Source organism: Panulirus ornatus, chromosome 30 (genome assembly GCF_036320965.1).
Source record: "Panulirus ornatus isolate Po-2019 chromosome 30, ASM3632096v1, whole genome shotgun sequence".
NCBI lineage: Eukaryota > Metazoa > Arthropoda > Malacostraca > Decapoda > Palinuridae > Panulirus > Panulirus ornatus.
In genome coordinates this window covers 5,843,627-5,858,746 of record NC_092253.1, presented here as the reverse complement: position 1 = coordinate 5,858,746, position 15,120 = coordinate 5,843,627, and the positions used below count along the sequence as shown (strand labels likewise).

The following is a 15,120-nucleotide window of genomic DNA, read 5'->3' as shown; positions in this document are numbered from 1 at the left end:
AATAAGTGGCACTCATTTGCTCACATCCACTTTCAAGCTGTTATACACAATGCACCGAAACTAAGAGTCCTTCTATCCTTATTCAAGCCTTACAAACCTATTCGTGGATTCCCCTAACCTTTTCCGATAACCTGGTTTGGCTGAATAACAGCAAGTCCCTCCCCTGAGGATCCAGTCCCTTCAGTTGGCCCTATTTCATGAACGCCTTACAACCGTACCTCAAACATGTTATCGATCTCTCCCTTCTTCCAGTCCTGATTACACCCACGCCTATTCGCAGACCCCCAGCCTAATGCCTCGAGGAGGATGAGCACTCCTCTCTTGGCTACTCCTGACCATACTTTTAGAAACTGCGACACGAAAACGGGAGGGTTTCCAGCCCCACCCTGCCTCCACCTCTTTTAGTCGCCTTGACACACAAGGAACACCTTCAATGTAGCTCACGGAGCACGTTAGAAGTTGGCTTTGGCCACTTGACGGGCCTAGGGAAGTGTATGTAAAGTGTGACTGGACTCAATATATTCTTTTCATGGCCCATGCATTCACCTTCCTCACCATCCTATCCGTGAAAGTAGTCATCTTATGAGCATATAACCTCAGAGCCACATCACAGCACTCAAACAATACCAAAAGGGAACCAATTTCATCCAACAGTACATCAAGTAGTTAGAACCTTTGCGTACACAAAATGGAACGTACACATCCCCTCTGAAATATGTAGTCGCTCCCTCATTCCTCAACAAACATAGATCTAACATGTTACCTCTTATCACCATGAGTAGTCAACTACTCAAAATTAAAATACACCAACAGTATCGGATACTACATATGTGACACATATGACAGTGACTCCCCATACCACAAGTATCATCATAAATGCCATAACTGATATAAACGTCTTCAAAACACTTGACAGTAACAGATCTGATCTACAGTATGAAACCCGTAGATGCCCTTAGTAACAATTCATACGATCCACCACAAACCAGGCCACCGTACCTCGTTATCAACCCTAAGGCAAATAAAAGAAAAACCTGCAAACCACACAAAGCAGAGCATTGGGAAAAATATCACTGGCGCTCATACCAGTCACAAACAACCAACACTTATGCAAGAAAACAAATACTTTCAACAGTCACACCTCAATATTTGCTCGTCACCCCACTTCTTTGCAACATCAGTAGTAGACCTCGTCCATCAAAAAAAAAAAAATATTTCATACCCATCAACCTGCAATTAAAGGAATTGTGCTTAAATGATCCCTTCATACTGCCAAGAAACATGACATTAACAAAGCCTGCATTCCATAGTGATGCAAGAAGCACTAAGCAATCATTCTGCCAGTCCATTATTAAACTCCACCTCACCAGACACTACAGGCATCCAAAACTATACTCCCCAGGTATGTACGCGTCATACTTTCTCATCTAGGTTTTGGACACCACTCCAACATGACAAACACCGAATTCAACGTACTACAAAACCCCTCCTGACCAAGATACAGCTTCCATGATAAAGACTTTGGAACATTATTCCTCAATCGTCCCACAGAGACATACATACACATGACATCACCACACCTCTTCATCTCGGGTCTCACTTGGTGGACGTGACCCACTTCCCTAGTGCTGTGGAAGCCCCATAGAAAATCATCCTGAGGCTGAAAGGTAAGATAGGTTAGGGTATACATGCATGAAACCACGAGAAAAATGACCTCTTGCAGTTAGGGTATATGTATTTACTGTGAGCTGAGGGGCATTTGGTGGAATGTATGATCACTTCTTGGTGGAAGCGAAGGTGAGAGCTTGTTGGGGTAGAGGAAATGATATGGGTGGGAAGAGCGTGTTGCTAAAGGGTTAGCAGCATGAAGAAGAGGTTTAGTTAAAGATGGTTTGAGTTATCTAGGGTCTGAACAACAGGTATGAAGCGTGCGTGCATGGGATGGAGCAAATTACTGCGATATATTATACGGAGAGCGACGAGATGTTAACGTGTTGAGCCAGAGCGCATGAAAAGGTCAAGTGAATGGAGGGTATGGTCTGTCGGGCTTGGCTGAGGATAAGGAAATCTGATTTTGTGCACAAGACAGCTGAAGTGCGAATTAAAGCAGTGAGGCCGTTTTTCGTCTGGTCCTGGAATTACTTCACTACGCTGGAAGTTGCTTATATATATATATATATATATATATATATATATATATATATATATATATATATATATATATATCCATCGTTCGTGTGTTTCTATTCTGAAATACATCTTTTCATCGTTTCATTTTTCATCCTCTGTTCAAGTCCACAAAACCTCGTAAGTAGGTGGTGGTTTTCATTCCATCATCATCATCCACTGGTTTTTGTTCTGAAAGTTTCGAAAAAAAAAAAAAAGTATGAGTATTACCATATCTGTTCAGCTGTTCACTCTGTGCATCATCATGTTCCTTGTTCTTGTTAGCGTTTAGCGCCGGACTTAGCCAAGTGTACATGTTTTCCAAGTTCTTATATTCGTGTGTGAAGGAACAGCTATTGTAGCGCCATTCCGTTCCTTGTTCTTTATGTTTTAAATGTTGCTTTACATCTCGTGTTGGTCGCTTTACCGTCTCCTGTCGCGTTCAGTTATTCCATATTTCTTCTTCTCGTGTTCATTATGCGTGTTCTTCCTTGTTCTTTGCGATTCCTCCGATATATCATTTTTGGTGTCATATAGTCTTTTAATGTTCGTTTCAAATTTATATATGTCGTCCTATGTTCTTTTTTTTCGGTTTTTTTTACCATTTTGAATTACGTGTTTCATTTCACTCCAGTTCTCTAGCTGTAGCCACTCCTTTTCTGTGATTCTTACCGGTGTAAATGTCTTCTTTTAATGTGATTCTGATCTCTACATGTAACCCAACTGCGACAGCAATTCAGCTCTTCTTTTTTATAAATATTTCATCACTTTCCTGTTAACAAAGTCTTCCATCACATCCCTTTTCATAAGCTTCCCTTTGTTCTCCATCATTCTTTTATCCATCCTTCTGATTTACCATACTCTTCAGTGCTACATATCCCATCAGATGTTCTATGTACTGGTATCAAGTACATTTTTTTTTTCCACCCTTATTGATGTCCAGAGACTTTCTCTTCCATGTTTGTTGGTCGGTGTGTTTTTGTTATATGTGATCATTTCCTTGATCACGTCGTCTAGTTTGATTTACAGTCTGCCAGTCATTGTTGACACGTTTGATTTGTCCCATTTCCAAACTTTTTTTCATCTGACAAACTCTCTCTCACTTCTAGTTTTATTAGCTTATCTGACAAACTCTCTCTCTCTCATATGTCTCATATGTCGCCTCTTCTGCTATCAGTCATTATCTTCCTCTTTCTGCTCCGGAACGATATGGATATCTTTATTTTCTTTAATTTTTTTCTGCATTCATTAGTAACCAAACGTTATGTAACTCGATGTATTTGTTTTTGGGTGTTCTTTTGTTCATTCTTATTGTCCTTAGGTGAACGAAGTCTGTCTCTGGTCCTGTCTAAACAAACATTAACCCTCTTTATACACCATCCAATCATTTTCACTTCTCACATTTTTTCTTTCAAGTGGATTAAATCCCCTTTCAATAATCAGTTCTCCTTCCTACTCATTGTCTTCATTGCCCTCTCTTCCCTCTAGATTACGGCAGGTTTTCTGTCTGCATAATTCCTAATGACTTCTATGTATTGCCTCGTTTCCCATCTCTCATATACACCTCCAGTTAATGATCTACGACTAGCAGTCAAACACTCTCTTCTCTTGACTAAGCTTTGCTCACATATCCTCTCATTCTATACTGAGATTTTTGACATTTTGTTTTCTAACCTTTCATGGGAACGTTTTTCTGGTTCGAATTTTTTTTTTTTCTTATCATACATTTCGATGTTTTATGTAGCCTTTTGTTTGCCTATCGATGCGTATTCATACTCCTTTCAGGGATCTGTGTACCGTATCTATGTTTTTTCTTCATCCATCCTCCTCCTCCTCTGTCTTTGCCGTCTGTTTCCATCATTATCAACGTCTTCTCCTCTTCGCTGCTTCATCGACAAATACGTCTGTCTTCTGCTGGACGCCTAGCGAACTCTTCTGTGTTTCTTTCAACCGTTTTTCTCTTCTTTGTTCCCTTATCATCCTTGATTCCTCTTTGCCTATGATTATTCATCCTGTGTTTTCGAGTCTAATGGCTTGATTTACTAACAACCTAGTTGACCGTGAAAGGATCACTACTTTTTCTTCTCTACCCGTCTCGTTTTCTCCTACTCTTCCTTGTCGTCCTGTCCATCTCCATTTCCCTCAACCTTGTCCTTCCTTCCATCTCCATTTCCTTCTTCCTTGTCCTCCTTTCCATCTCCATTTCCCTCTTCCTTCGAACATCCTTCACCGCTCCTTCTCCTTCCTTTCGCTTCTCCATTATATACCCTTATCCTCTCTCTCCTTCCCTTTCGTTCTGTCTCTGTACACCATGGACTCACGACTACCCCACCGTCAATGCTTCGTCATAATACAACCTCCCTCTTTACCTTTTCTCTCCACATCTGTCTGTTTTCCTCCCCACCCTCTCACACCCACCGCCTGCCTTCCCTCATACGACCTAGCCTCTCCATCAGTTTTCTCCTCCCCTTCCCATCACTTCTGCAGCATCATATTGAACGCATCTTCTCTCCCCCCACTCAACTACTTCCCTCGCTTTTTTTTTTCTAAGTTATCCACTTCCATCCTTCTCCTTGTACTCCAGCCTCCTACCTCCACCTTCCATCGCTCTTCCTCGTTTTCGTTTCCTCCTTTCTGTCCCTCCCACGTCCCTCTATTTCCATCTCCTTTATGTCCTCCCTTTCTTAAAACCCACTTTTAACTCCTCTCCTCCCCACGTCCTTCCCTCCCTACCAGCTCCCTCTCGTTAATATGGTCACTTCAGATACACCTGGGCCTGGACTGGAATGATGGGTGTCGGAAACCTTTTATTTTTCATTATTTTCTGGTCGTTTATGCATACTAACTAATTTCCACCTCCCCCTTCTCTCGCTAGATACCCGTTCAGTAGCTAGTAGATCAGTCACTAGCGGTCAGGTAAGTGTTAGCATGGCCAATGGATGTTTGATGAGTTTTTTCTTTTATATCCACTAGAATATCCGCATGGCTGATGGCTCGTGCTTGCTCGTTCACACTCTCTATTTCCTCCCAGTCACTCCTCTCTCTCTCTCCACTCTCTGTCCTACATCCCCACGTCCCTTTTTCTTTGTCTGTCCCTCTTATTCTGTCCCTCTCAGTCTCCTCCTCTGTCTCCGACCTACTCCACCCCACTTGTATGGCATGGTAAGGAATATGTGTGCATGGCTAGAGCAGTGTGATTATGTATATATACACACACTCTCTCTCACCTGTCGTCGTTGCTTTCTCGTACTCTCGTTGGCTGTTGTAATTAATGTGTTTCACCATAACCTTAGTTAGTCTCGTTGTTTGTTCTGTGCTCACTAATTCTTTTCCAGTTTCTTTTTTTTTTTTCTTTTTATTTCCTTTTTTCATTTTGAGTTCTTGCCTAATGTAGACCAGCGTTGTTGATCATCTAAACAAGACGCTGCTGCACCTACGATATATTTATATATATATATATATATATATGACTGAGTCTCTCAATATTATATATATATGTGTATATATATATATATATATATATATATATATATATATATATATATATATATATATATATATATATATCCCGGATGTTGCATCACACTTCTTGAAACTTCTTTTCATGCCTGAGGTCGTCTAAGTATCGCAACCCAACACAAACATTCATCTGTCGTTTCTCGTTGCACTCTCATACACACAAAATTCATCGTTGCACTTGCCTAAGATCACAAAAAAATGAATATATATATATATATAATATATATATAATATACATATATATATATATATATATATATATATATATATATATATATATATATATATATATAGTGTGTGTGCGTGTGATATACACTTTACATATTCACCTCTACTCTTGACCAGCTCAATAGAATCTTACAGCAGTTCAAGATGTACCGTGAGCCAAGTTCAAGAAGAGTGGAGACATCTGTGAGATGCATCAAAGGCATAGGGGCGTCTCAAGTGTATACACACTAACCCGGCGTCAACCGTGGTACAACTCCAGCAGCGCTGCCCAACACGCACCCACCCTCCCTCCCTCTTTGCTAGTTTATCCTGATTGTGCTCTTCATAAGACGCCCGCCCCCCATTTTCTTCACCTGGACGGATTTTGTTGTCTTACGACTCAATCAATATCCTCCCGACGCATATCATTTGCATTGTAGTTCGGGCAGTGGCCTAACCAGTGTATATTCATTCATTTACACCCCCTCCCCTTAAGTAGTATTAAGTATTCTTAGACATATAATAGATGGATATTTTACTGGTTTTATATAAAAACCAGTTGTAACCAGTGTAGTACATGTGTTTGTCTTATCTGCAGAATAGTGGATGGAGATCAGCTGTAGCTTCCTTGTGAATATAGCCAGCTAAAAGACAGTCGCTGCTGTATTTCAGTTCTGCTTTCATGATTTTTTTTTTTCATCTTGTGTCCAAAAAAAAAAAAGATTTTCTGGAAGTAATCTCAATCCTCAACTTGTCTCAGCTGCCACCAGGAGTTGTATCACAAATATGGCCTAAAACTCGGCTTTCCTGATCTAATCACTACTCAGCACTCTTTGGAAAGCACCATGGCTCATCACTAGTCAGCTTTTTGGCAACTTCTCTTTTATCTTTTCGTCCCGTCTAGAGTCTTAAAACATCAGATCACATCAGGAGGACGTACCTCAGATGGTACCATAGCCCGATATATGTATTTAAATGGAAGACTGGTGAGCCTTTGAGAGCTTCCTCTTTCTTGTACTTGTAGTAAGTAATTCAATGCAGAAGGGCGTTGAGAGCTTCCTCTTTCTTCTTGTACTTGTAGTAAGTAGTTCAATGCAGAAGGGCGGAGTAGTGATTATTTCATTGCCTCTGACATCTCCGGTTGGACTCTGTACGAGTCTGTGATATCACTTATGATAAAAAACAATGATGTGACCAGTGGTTTTAGTCAAGGAATGGCTGGGACGAGGTCTCAACTTTTTATTTTATCATATTTTTTTTTTTTTATTAGAGTTGCTGTAGTTGAGGTGCTAGCCGTACGATTAGTAGAAAGACTTCTTTTTTTTCGAATGCTAAACTTTTTGTAGAACCTGTTGAGGATTTGACTTAATTACATGTCACAGGAAATGTAATTCACTCCCCACCCCCCCACAACAACAACACAACCAACCAACCAACCCCCCTCCCCTCCCCCAGAGTGTGTGAGGCGACTTAATAGACGCTGGAGCGAATATTGGTGACCGAAATATATCTGCATGATGACCGCGCATGGGTCCTATTCTTCCTTACTCCTAGTTCTTGGTTTGGTTTTACTGGCTTGTATAGCAGTTCTGTACTCGTATAGTTAACACTTCTCACTCTCCATCTTAACTACTAAAATGACACGTAAATAAACTAAAAAAAAAAAAAAATGCCTTTAATCTAAACTGTGTGAAAACCAGAGTGATTTTTTTTTAAGTGTACATAGATCCCTATTCGGAGTGCCAGCTCCAGCTCTCTCTCTCTCTCTCACACACACCTGTGCAGAAGAACAATGGCGCAGGTGACTTGGCGCATGTCCTTTCTCGCACACCTTCCCAAGTAGCTTTAGAGAAAACACACGCTGGCAGTTGTCTATTGCAATTTGAAGCACTTCTAATAGATTCCCTAGACTTCTTAAATCACCCTCGAGACTCACCCGCTCTCCTCTGCTCTTCCCCCAGGATATGAAGGGGGCCCAGGGGGCCCAGGGGGCCCAGGGGGACCACCACCAAGACCCCGCCACCACCAGCAGCAGCAGCGCGGCGGAGAGAGGTGGTAGGTCCGTGTCCAGAGAGAGACCCATAACCAAATCCTCCGCAGCGTCCGCTGGATCCACGCACACCAACACGACCTCGTCAGCAGCCACTGCGAGCGCGCAAGGGGCGTCTCGGGGCAAACTGAACGGCCTCGACCTTCTGGACGAAGAGGTGGACAATGGACCTGCCATTTCTTCGGCGGATCTAGACCAACTGATGGAAGACTTCGACTTGAACGATCCCCTAGAGGAAGAAACCATCACCAAACCGGCTGAACCTACCCCTGCAGCGACCAAGGAAGAGGAGACTAAGGAGGAGAAACCCGGTGGGTTAGCGGGGGCGTTACCCGGTGGCCTAGGGGCAGGACTTTCCGGTATTCCCAACCCCATGGGAGAGGGGAACCTCATGGGTAAACTGGGTGACTTAGCCACACAGAATCCCGTCACGGATGTCATGTCTAAAGGGAAAGATTTCCTCTTCAAGAAGTTTGGGCTATGAGAGCCAGCAGGAAGTAGCCTGTTTAACTCTTTTATCATGCGATGTGAACATATGCATTTGTCACTGCTCGTGGTATGCGTTGTTTGTCGCTGGCAGCCTACCCACAGGAGACCAAAGGACAGGGAATATGTCCATTTTCAAAGTGCCGAAAACAGTAAACCCTTCATTTCATCTATATCCCAGTTTATGCTAGACGAAACTTATCCCCTCGTTTTTTCTATGGTCATAAGAATATCCTTTGATCATCTCTTTTATAACCCCTAAATGGCGTTGCCTCTGTACAGTGTACCATGACCAAAGTTTGTACTGTTCGCTCACAGCTCACGGGTCCAAGGGTTAAACTTCGAATAGGCTGCCCAGTAGAGGTCTGGCATGTAACCAGACGGCAGTCCACTTTATCTTTAACACTACGACCCGCTGGGGGTGATCAAACCCCCTTCCTCCTCCTCTTCCTCTCTGACAAGAGCTTTTACGCATGTGCAGTCGAGTCTCGCTGTTTAAGCTCAAGATTTCATATAAGTCATTTCTTGTTCAGTCGTTTTACACAAGATATGTAACCAACAGTGATGGCTGATTGGAGGCGTAAGGAGGGATTAACTTAAAAAAAAAGAAGAGCCTGTGACGTTGTATTTACTAAGACAACAAAATAAAACTCGAATGTAAGAAAATGTTCCATGGCTCGTGGATCCCTCCTGACGCCCCATATCTAGTGAGCGTGTTGTGTATGTCTAGTCAGTCAGGCAGGCAGCCAGCCAGCGAGACGGAGTCATGGTGAACCTTTCTACACACACAACCCAAGGTCAGGTCAGCAGATCGTTCGCTACCAAAGACGATAGAGCATTTCTTCGATATTTTTCCCCCTTCCTCCTCCTCTTTCAAAAAACCCTTCCCTTTGCCTGATTTAATCCATACCTTATATTTACCCTTGCTGCTTAAAAAAAACTTTACATATCGATAGTCTCTTTTTTTTTTGAATATATATGAATATATATGTATATGTATATGACTTGTGTCGGAGCAGCGAGGGTAAGACTAAGCTCTTCCGAATTCTCTTTGTCTCATGGTGTTCCGAGTTCGCAGGCGGGCGGATGTGCGCATGAAGATGCAATCCTCATCCGCTTGTCTACAAGCCTTTCTGCGAGGCTGTGTATCATTTCCTTCCATCTCTTTCTCCCTAAATCACTAAATTTAATCGTTGCAAATCCTTCCGGTGTTGTGATCCAGTGACACAAGCTTGTACTTTTTGAATTCTCCTTCTCCCATCGTAGCGCGAGTGATGACGCAAGTCTCCGCGCGTGAGAAATTTGTTGTAGAAAATTAAGAATATGTTAATTCGGAGAAGGTGGTGATGACCAAATGCTGAGAAGGGCTTAAATATGGTCAGCTGGGACACTAGGTCACAACACCGTGAGGAGCTTCGTCTCATTCTAAAACATGCACAAGTTATTCTACTTCTTTGTCACGTCCTAAGCTATATTCTCTTATCTACATGGCTGGGCAATTCGTGTATGATTATATATATATATATATATATATATATATATATATATATATATATATATATATATATATATACAGCCTTCACCAATAATGTTTGTTATAACTCTAATCTTTGGCCATACAGAAATAAGTATTGTCTTACATTTTGAAAACGTCTTGATATCATCTGTTGAGAAAATCCCACATTTGGATGTAGATATTGTTGAAAAAAAAATGGCAAACGCATATCAAGACCAGATTTTTCAGTCTGTTGCTACAATCTCAGGAGGAGGCAACTAAGTTGCCATCACAGACATGAGAGGAGTATTGAGTTAGGTTAAAACTAAAAGTGTTTACGAGCAAATTGGTTGATATCTAGTGTGTGTGGTGTTCCGAGATCGAACCGCATTGCATCCTAGTGAAACATGGTTACAGCCCTATACGGGACATGATGCAAATTTCTAATAAGACCTGATATCACCCGTTTACTTTTGGTAACTTAATGAAGTGACCAGCCTCATGAGAAGACGTACTCATAAAGCAACAGCGTGTGTGTGTGTGGATTAAAATGACCCAGAATCATCCTTACCACAGCAAATCAAAAGACAAAGATCCCTAAGTTACCCCAAAGCACAAAAAAAAGAACTATAATAGAAATGGCCAAAGACCAGCAACACATGAGCCTTGTGACCAGATGTGTATCATGCTACTATAGTCACCACGTTATGACCTCTCTCCCCCCACTCCCCTAACCTTTGACTCCGTGTGACTCCTAGAAGCTCGGCTGTGCTAATATACTCAAGTCCACCATAAGATCATTGATCCATCATCAGTCTGGTGCTATCCTCGGTGGAGTTCTTATACTTAGTCGAAGCTGTGGGAAAAAAAAATGAAGTCTAGTCGCAGTGCTTTTTTATCACTGGTCGCCAAGAGGCAGTGAGGCACTCCTTTGCTCCCTCCTTCTCAAAGTGCTATTTATGAATACCGCACCACACTTCGAATCCCATTTTCTCTCCCACCACCCCCTCTTCCATTTTTAAGATGAACTTCCGTCCCTTATTTGGACTGAATACACTACTCCTACCCTAAGTTGCTTCTGTATGTGTAAATTTGAAAAAAAAAATGTTGTAAAAAAAAAAGGATATCCCCCCCCCCTCCCAGTAAAGAACTACACCTTGATTCTACTTAAAAAGTATCTCAAATTGCAAATGTCGAATATGTCTCGTCTAACCATAGCATCTGCATCTAGATCCTCAATGAGTTTTGTAGGATTCAGTTGGTAAATACATTGATCCTTACGCTTGTATCCTACAAAAAGTTGTCCAGTAAAGTGTTGACCCAACTATTCTCCCCTCGTGATACACTTAGATCCTGATTATAAGGAAAAAAAAAAGACAAATTGCGTCAGATTCAGTAAATCCCTCACACCCTATTTCTCGCGTAGATCACCTAAAGTTACGTGCAACTGAACATGTCGAATACATACCTACCCCTCGCGCCCCCCCTCCCCTCCCTCCCTTCTCCTTTCAGTAACTTAGACGATCTCCAGTTAAGTCAAAAGACTGTTGACCTTACTTAAAATCATGGTGTTGATCTGTTCCGGCCTAGCTGCATGACCTTGCTTGTGTTGCATGACCTGTCTCCTCGTCTGACCAGGTTGTCAGACGTATCAACTTACACACACACACACACACACACACACACACACACACATACATTAATGTGGTTCTAGCAACTGTGATTTGATAACTTTTAACATTAAGCATCAGGTCCAAGGGTTTCTATATAGCTCATGGCTTGGCATGGCAACATGACAGACCATGATATTATTGTTGTTTTGTTATTATCTAATGATAACTATTCCTCGAGGTATTATAAGAGAACACTTGAACTGAATATCTTAAAAAAAAATATAAAAAATCTGTATTCTTTTGGTAAGAGCACACAAGATTGTTCCTCGTCGTCCCATCTCCCCCACTTTACTTCTACCTTCTCTTTATTATCTTGCTCTATCACTTCCTTGATTTTTCCAACCCATCTCCTTCTCCACCTTTTGTCTCTCCTTCGAGCCTTTCCTCCTCCTCCTCCTCCTCCTCCTTGTGAATCCTGCGGTTGTCCAGACGTAGGGATCACGTCTTCAGTGTTTGTGCAACTTGTGTTCGCCGGAGTTTCCAGATAATCGCCTTGACGTATGGACTAAGAACATATCGATTAAGCTGCGATCCTGATTGTTGTGAGCTGAGGCCCCCTGGGTAATGGGGGCTCTAAATATATACACAGTGTAGCGACCCACTCCACCCCTCTTCCACACAACCAACCAACCAACCTCCCATTTTTCAAGCGCCCCAACCAACCAACCTCCCATTTTTCAAGCGCCCGCCCCAACCAACCAACCAACCACCCACCCCCCTCCCTCCTAACTTACACATACGTGGTAACAGGAACGTATTATATGTAGCGATCCCAAATATGTGTTCAACTTCGCCTTCACTCATCTCGTCGTGGACGCGGGTACATCAATGAATTTCAGCGCGAGTCTTTTGGTCTTTCTAACCGCTCGGCTGAAAGCTCTTCAGTGGCCTGTTTGCGTGAGTGCCTGTCGTGGGATTATGTGTTAGCTCTTCAATTTTATCATATCCGAATCACTATCCGTGAACTATAGGTAGTACTGTAGTTATCAGATCAGCAACAGTGATAATATGTACTCGAAGCAACTATAAGAGGGTGTAATGGTTATACCAGTGTGATCCAAGACTATAATGCTAGACTGTCAATAGGTTTTAGAAAGAGAATTTTTTGTATGACCCCTTTCGGTACGGATCCTAACGAGAAACTTAGCGATCACGAATCAATTTTAAGGAAATGAACCATATTCTTATAATGAAGTTAGAACTTTAGCGAATCAAAAAACCGAAAATGAAGTTGCAGAATCACCAGTTCATGAATGACAGAAATAAGTAGTACCAGAACAAACTTAGAGATTACTAACTGGTCCAGACTTGAGGGTTAAGATCCCCTAGGCTGGACGCGGTCCACCCATGCTTCGAGATTAATGAACCAAAGTTTCGATATAATGAAATCTGAACCTTTTCCAAGTTCCCTGTTTGCTCGGGGGGAGTGGGCCGTTCCTGGCTTAAAAATTTTTTTGCCTGTGTCCTGTCAGAGTGCGTGTGTATCATACTTAAAAAAAAAAAAATGTAAAAAAAAAAAAAAAAAACTAGTCGCGTGGACACTTCCTCCTTTGCCTTATTATGGTCGGCTGGTACTCTCAGTGCCCGGGAACCCTTCAGGAGACGCAATAAATTCCCATAAAAGTCAAAAAGATTCAACGAAATTGACCAGCGTTTAAAAAAAAATATGAAAATTGGAAATTCCTTCTCTAAAAATACCAATTGGACTCTCCAGTCGAGATCGCGGAGCGACGTAGTGAGAATTCTTTTGTAAATTGATCTCTTCAGCGTCTCCTGCTCATGTTCTGAGCTCATATATATACATACACACATTATTTTTGTTGAGGTCTTTGGAAATTCATTGGATCCCTGGAAGCTCAGAGGGGCCGGTATGAAATTCTTAAGGCTTTTCTCAGCTTTCTTTTTTTTCTGGATCCTTTGTGTGTTTTACTGGGCTCTTGTGAGTTTGTAATTTTTGTAAAAGTCTGTGAAGTCATTTTGAGCTCCCAGTCAACCTTGGGTGCTCCGCGAAATCAATCGTCCCCCGCGCCCTCCCCCAACCACCCCAACAACAATTAAGTACCTACAGACTCTCCTGAAGCGTCAGAATTGAGTACCTTCCTTCCATCCCTCACTTAACATTGGACCCAGGACTGGATGAATCCTGTAGTGAACAGCCAACGTTTTAATACGACACTACCACCACCACTTCTTCTATTCTGTTCCCTACCATCACTGCTATTCCTGCTGGTTAGATAGCTACTACTATTACTACTACCACTACTACTACTACTACAGTCGACCTTCTTCCTCCTGGGACCTGGTATCCTTATCCATAATGTTACTTGTACAATAAGCGTTTCCATTGTTGTATTATAATGTACATATCCTGGCACAACTGTTACAGTAAACGATCCCATACTTAGGTGTATTTCAATACCCCGAAAAAAAGAGATAAATCGAAGGGGTGTGGTTTGTGTGGTGAACTCCATTATAACTATGTGGCTCAGCAGATATCAACGCCTAGGGTAAAACGAGTGATACGATTAACACACTGTACACTACAGCTTACGAACGAAAGGCACTCTGTACACTACAGCTTACGAACGAAAGACACTCTGTACACTACAGCTTACGAACGAAAGACACTCTGTACACTACAGCTTACGAACGAAAGACACTCTGTAAACTATAGCTTACGAACGAAAGACACTCTGTACACTACAGCTTACGAACGAAAGACACTCTGTAAACTACAGCTTACGAACGAAAGGCACTCTGTACACTACAGCTTACGAACGAAAGGCACTCTGTAAACTACAGCTTACGAACGAAAGACACTCTGTACACTACAGCTTACGAACGAAAGACACTCTGTACACTACAGCTTACGAACGAAAGACACTCTGTACACTACAGCTCACGAACGAAAGACACTCTGTACACTACAGCTTACGAACGAAAGACACTCTGTACACTACAGCTTACGAACGAAAGACACTCTGTAAACTACAGCTTACGAACGAAAGGCACTCTGTACACTACAGCTTACGAACGAAAGGCACTCTGTAAACTACAGCTTACGAACGAAAGACACTCTGTACACTACAGCTTACGAACGAAAGACACTCTGTACACTACAGCTTACGAACGAAAGACACTCTGTACACTACAGCTCACGAACGAAAGACACTCTGTACACTACAGCTTACGAACGAAAGACACTCTGTACACTACAGCTTACGAACGAAAGACACTCTGTACACTAGAACTTACGAACGAAAGACACTCTGTACACTGCAGCTTACGAACGAAAGACACTCTGTACACTCAGCAGATATCAACGCCTAGGGTAAAACGAGTGATACGATTAACACACTGTACACTACAGCTTACGAACGAAAGACACTGTACACTGCAGCTTACGAACGAAAGACACTCTGTACACTAGAACTTACGAACGAAAGACACTCTGTACACTGCAGCTTACGAACGAAAGACACTCTGTACACTACAGCTTACGAACGAAAGACCTAAGAGTGAAG

The 15,120-nt window shown here is 42.1% G+C and overlaps 1 protein-coding gene across 1 annotated transcript in view; it reads left to right on the top strand.

Annotated features, from left to right (window-relative positions):
- Positions 1-14,000, top strand: part of Rbp (RIM-binding protein) — a 293,718-nt gene extending 279,718 nt beyond the window's left edge. Inside the window, exon 36 of the mRNA XM_071679462.1 lies at positions 7,854-14,000. Coding sequence (XP_071535563.1) covers positions 7,854-8,426 — 573 coding nt within the window. The 3' untranslated portion in view covers positions 8,427-14,000. The remainder of the gene's footprint in view (positions 1-7,853) is intronic.
- Positions 14,001-15,120: the final 1,120 nt, after the last annotated feature.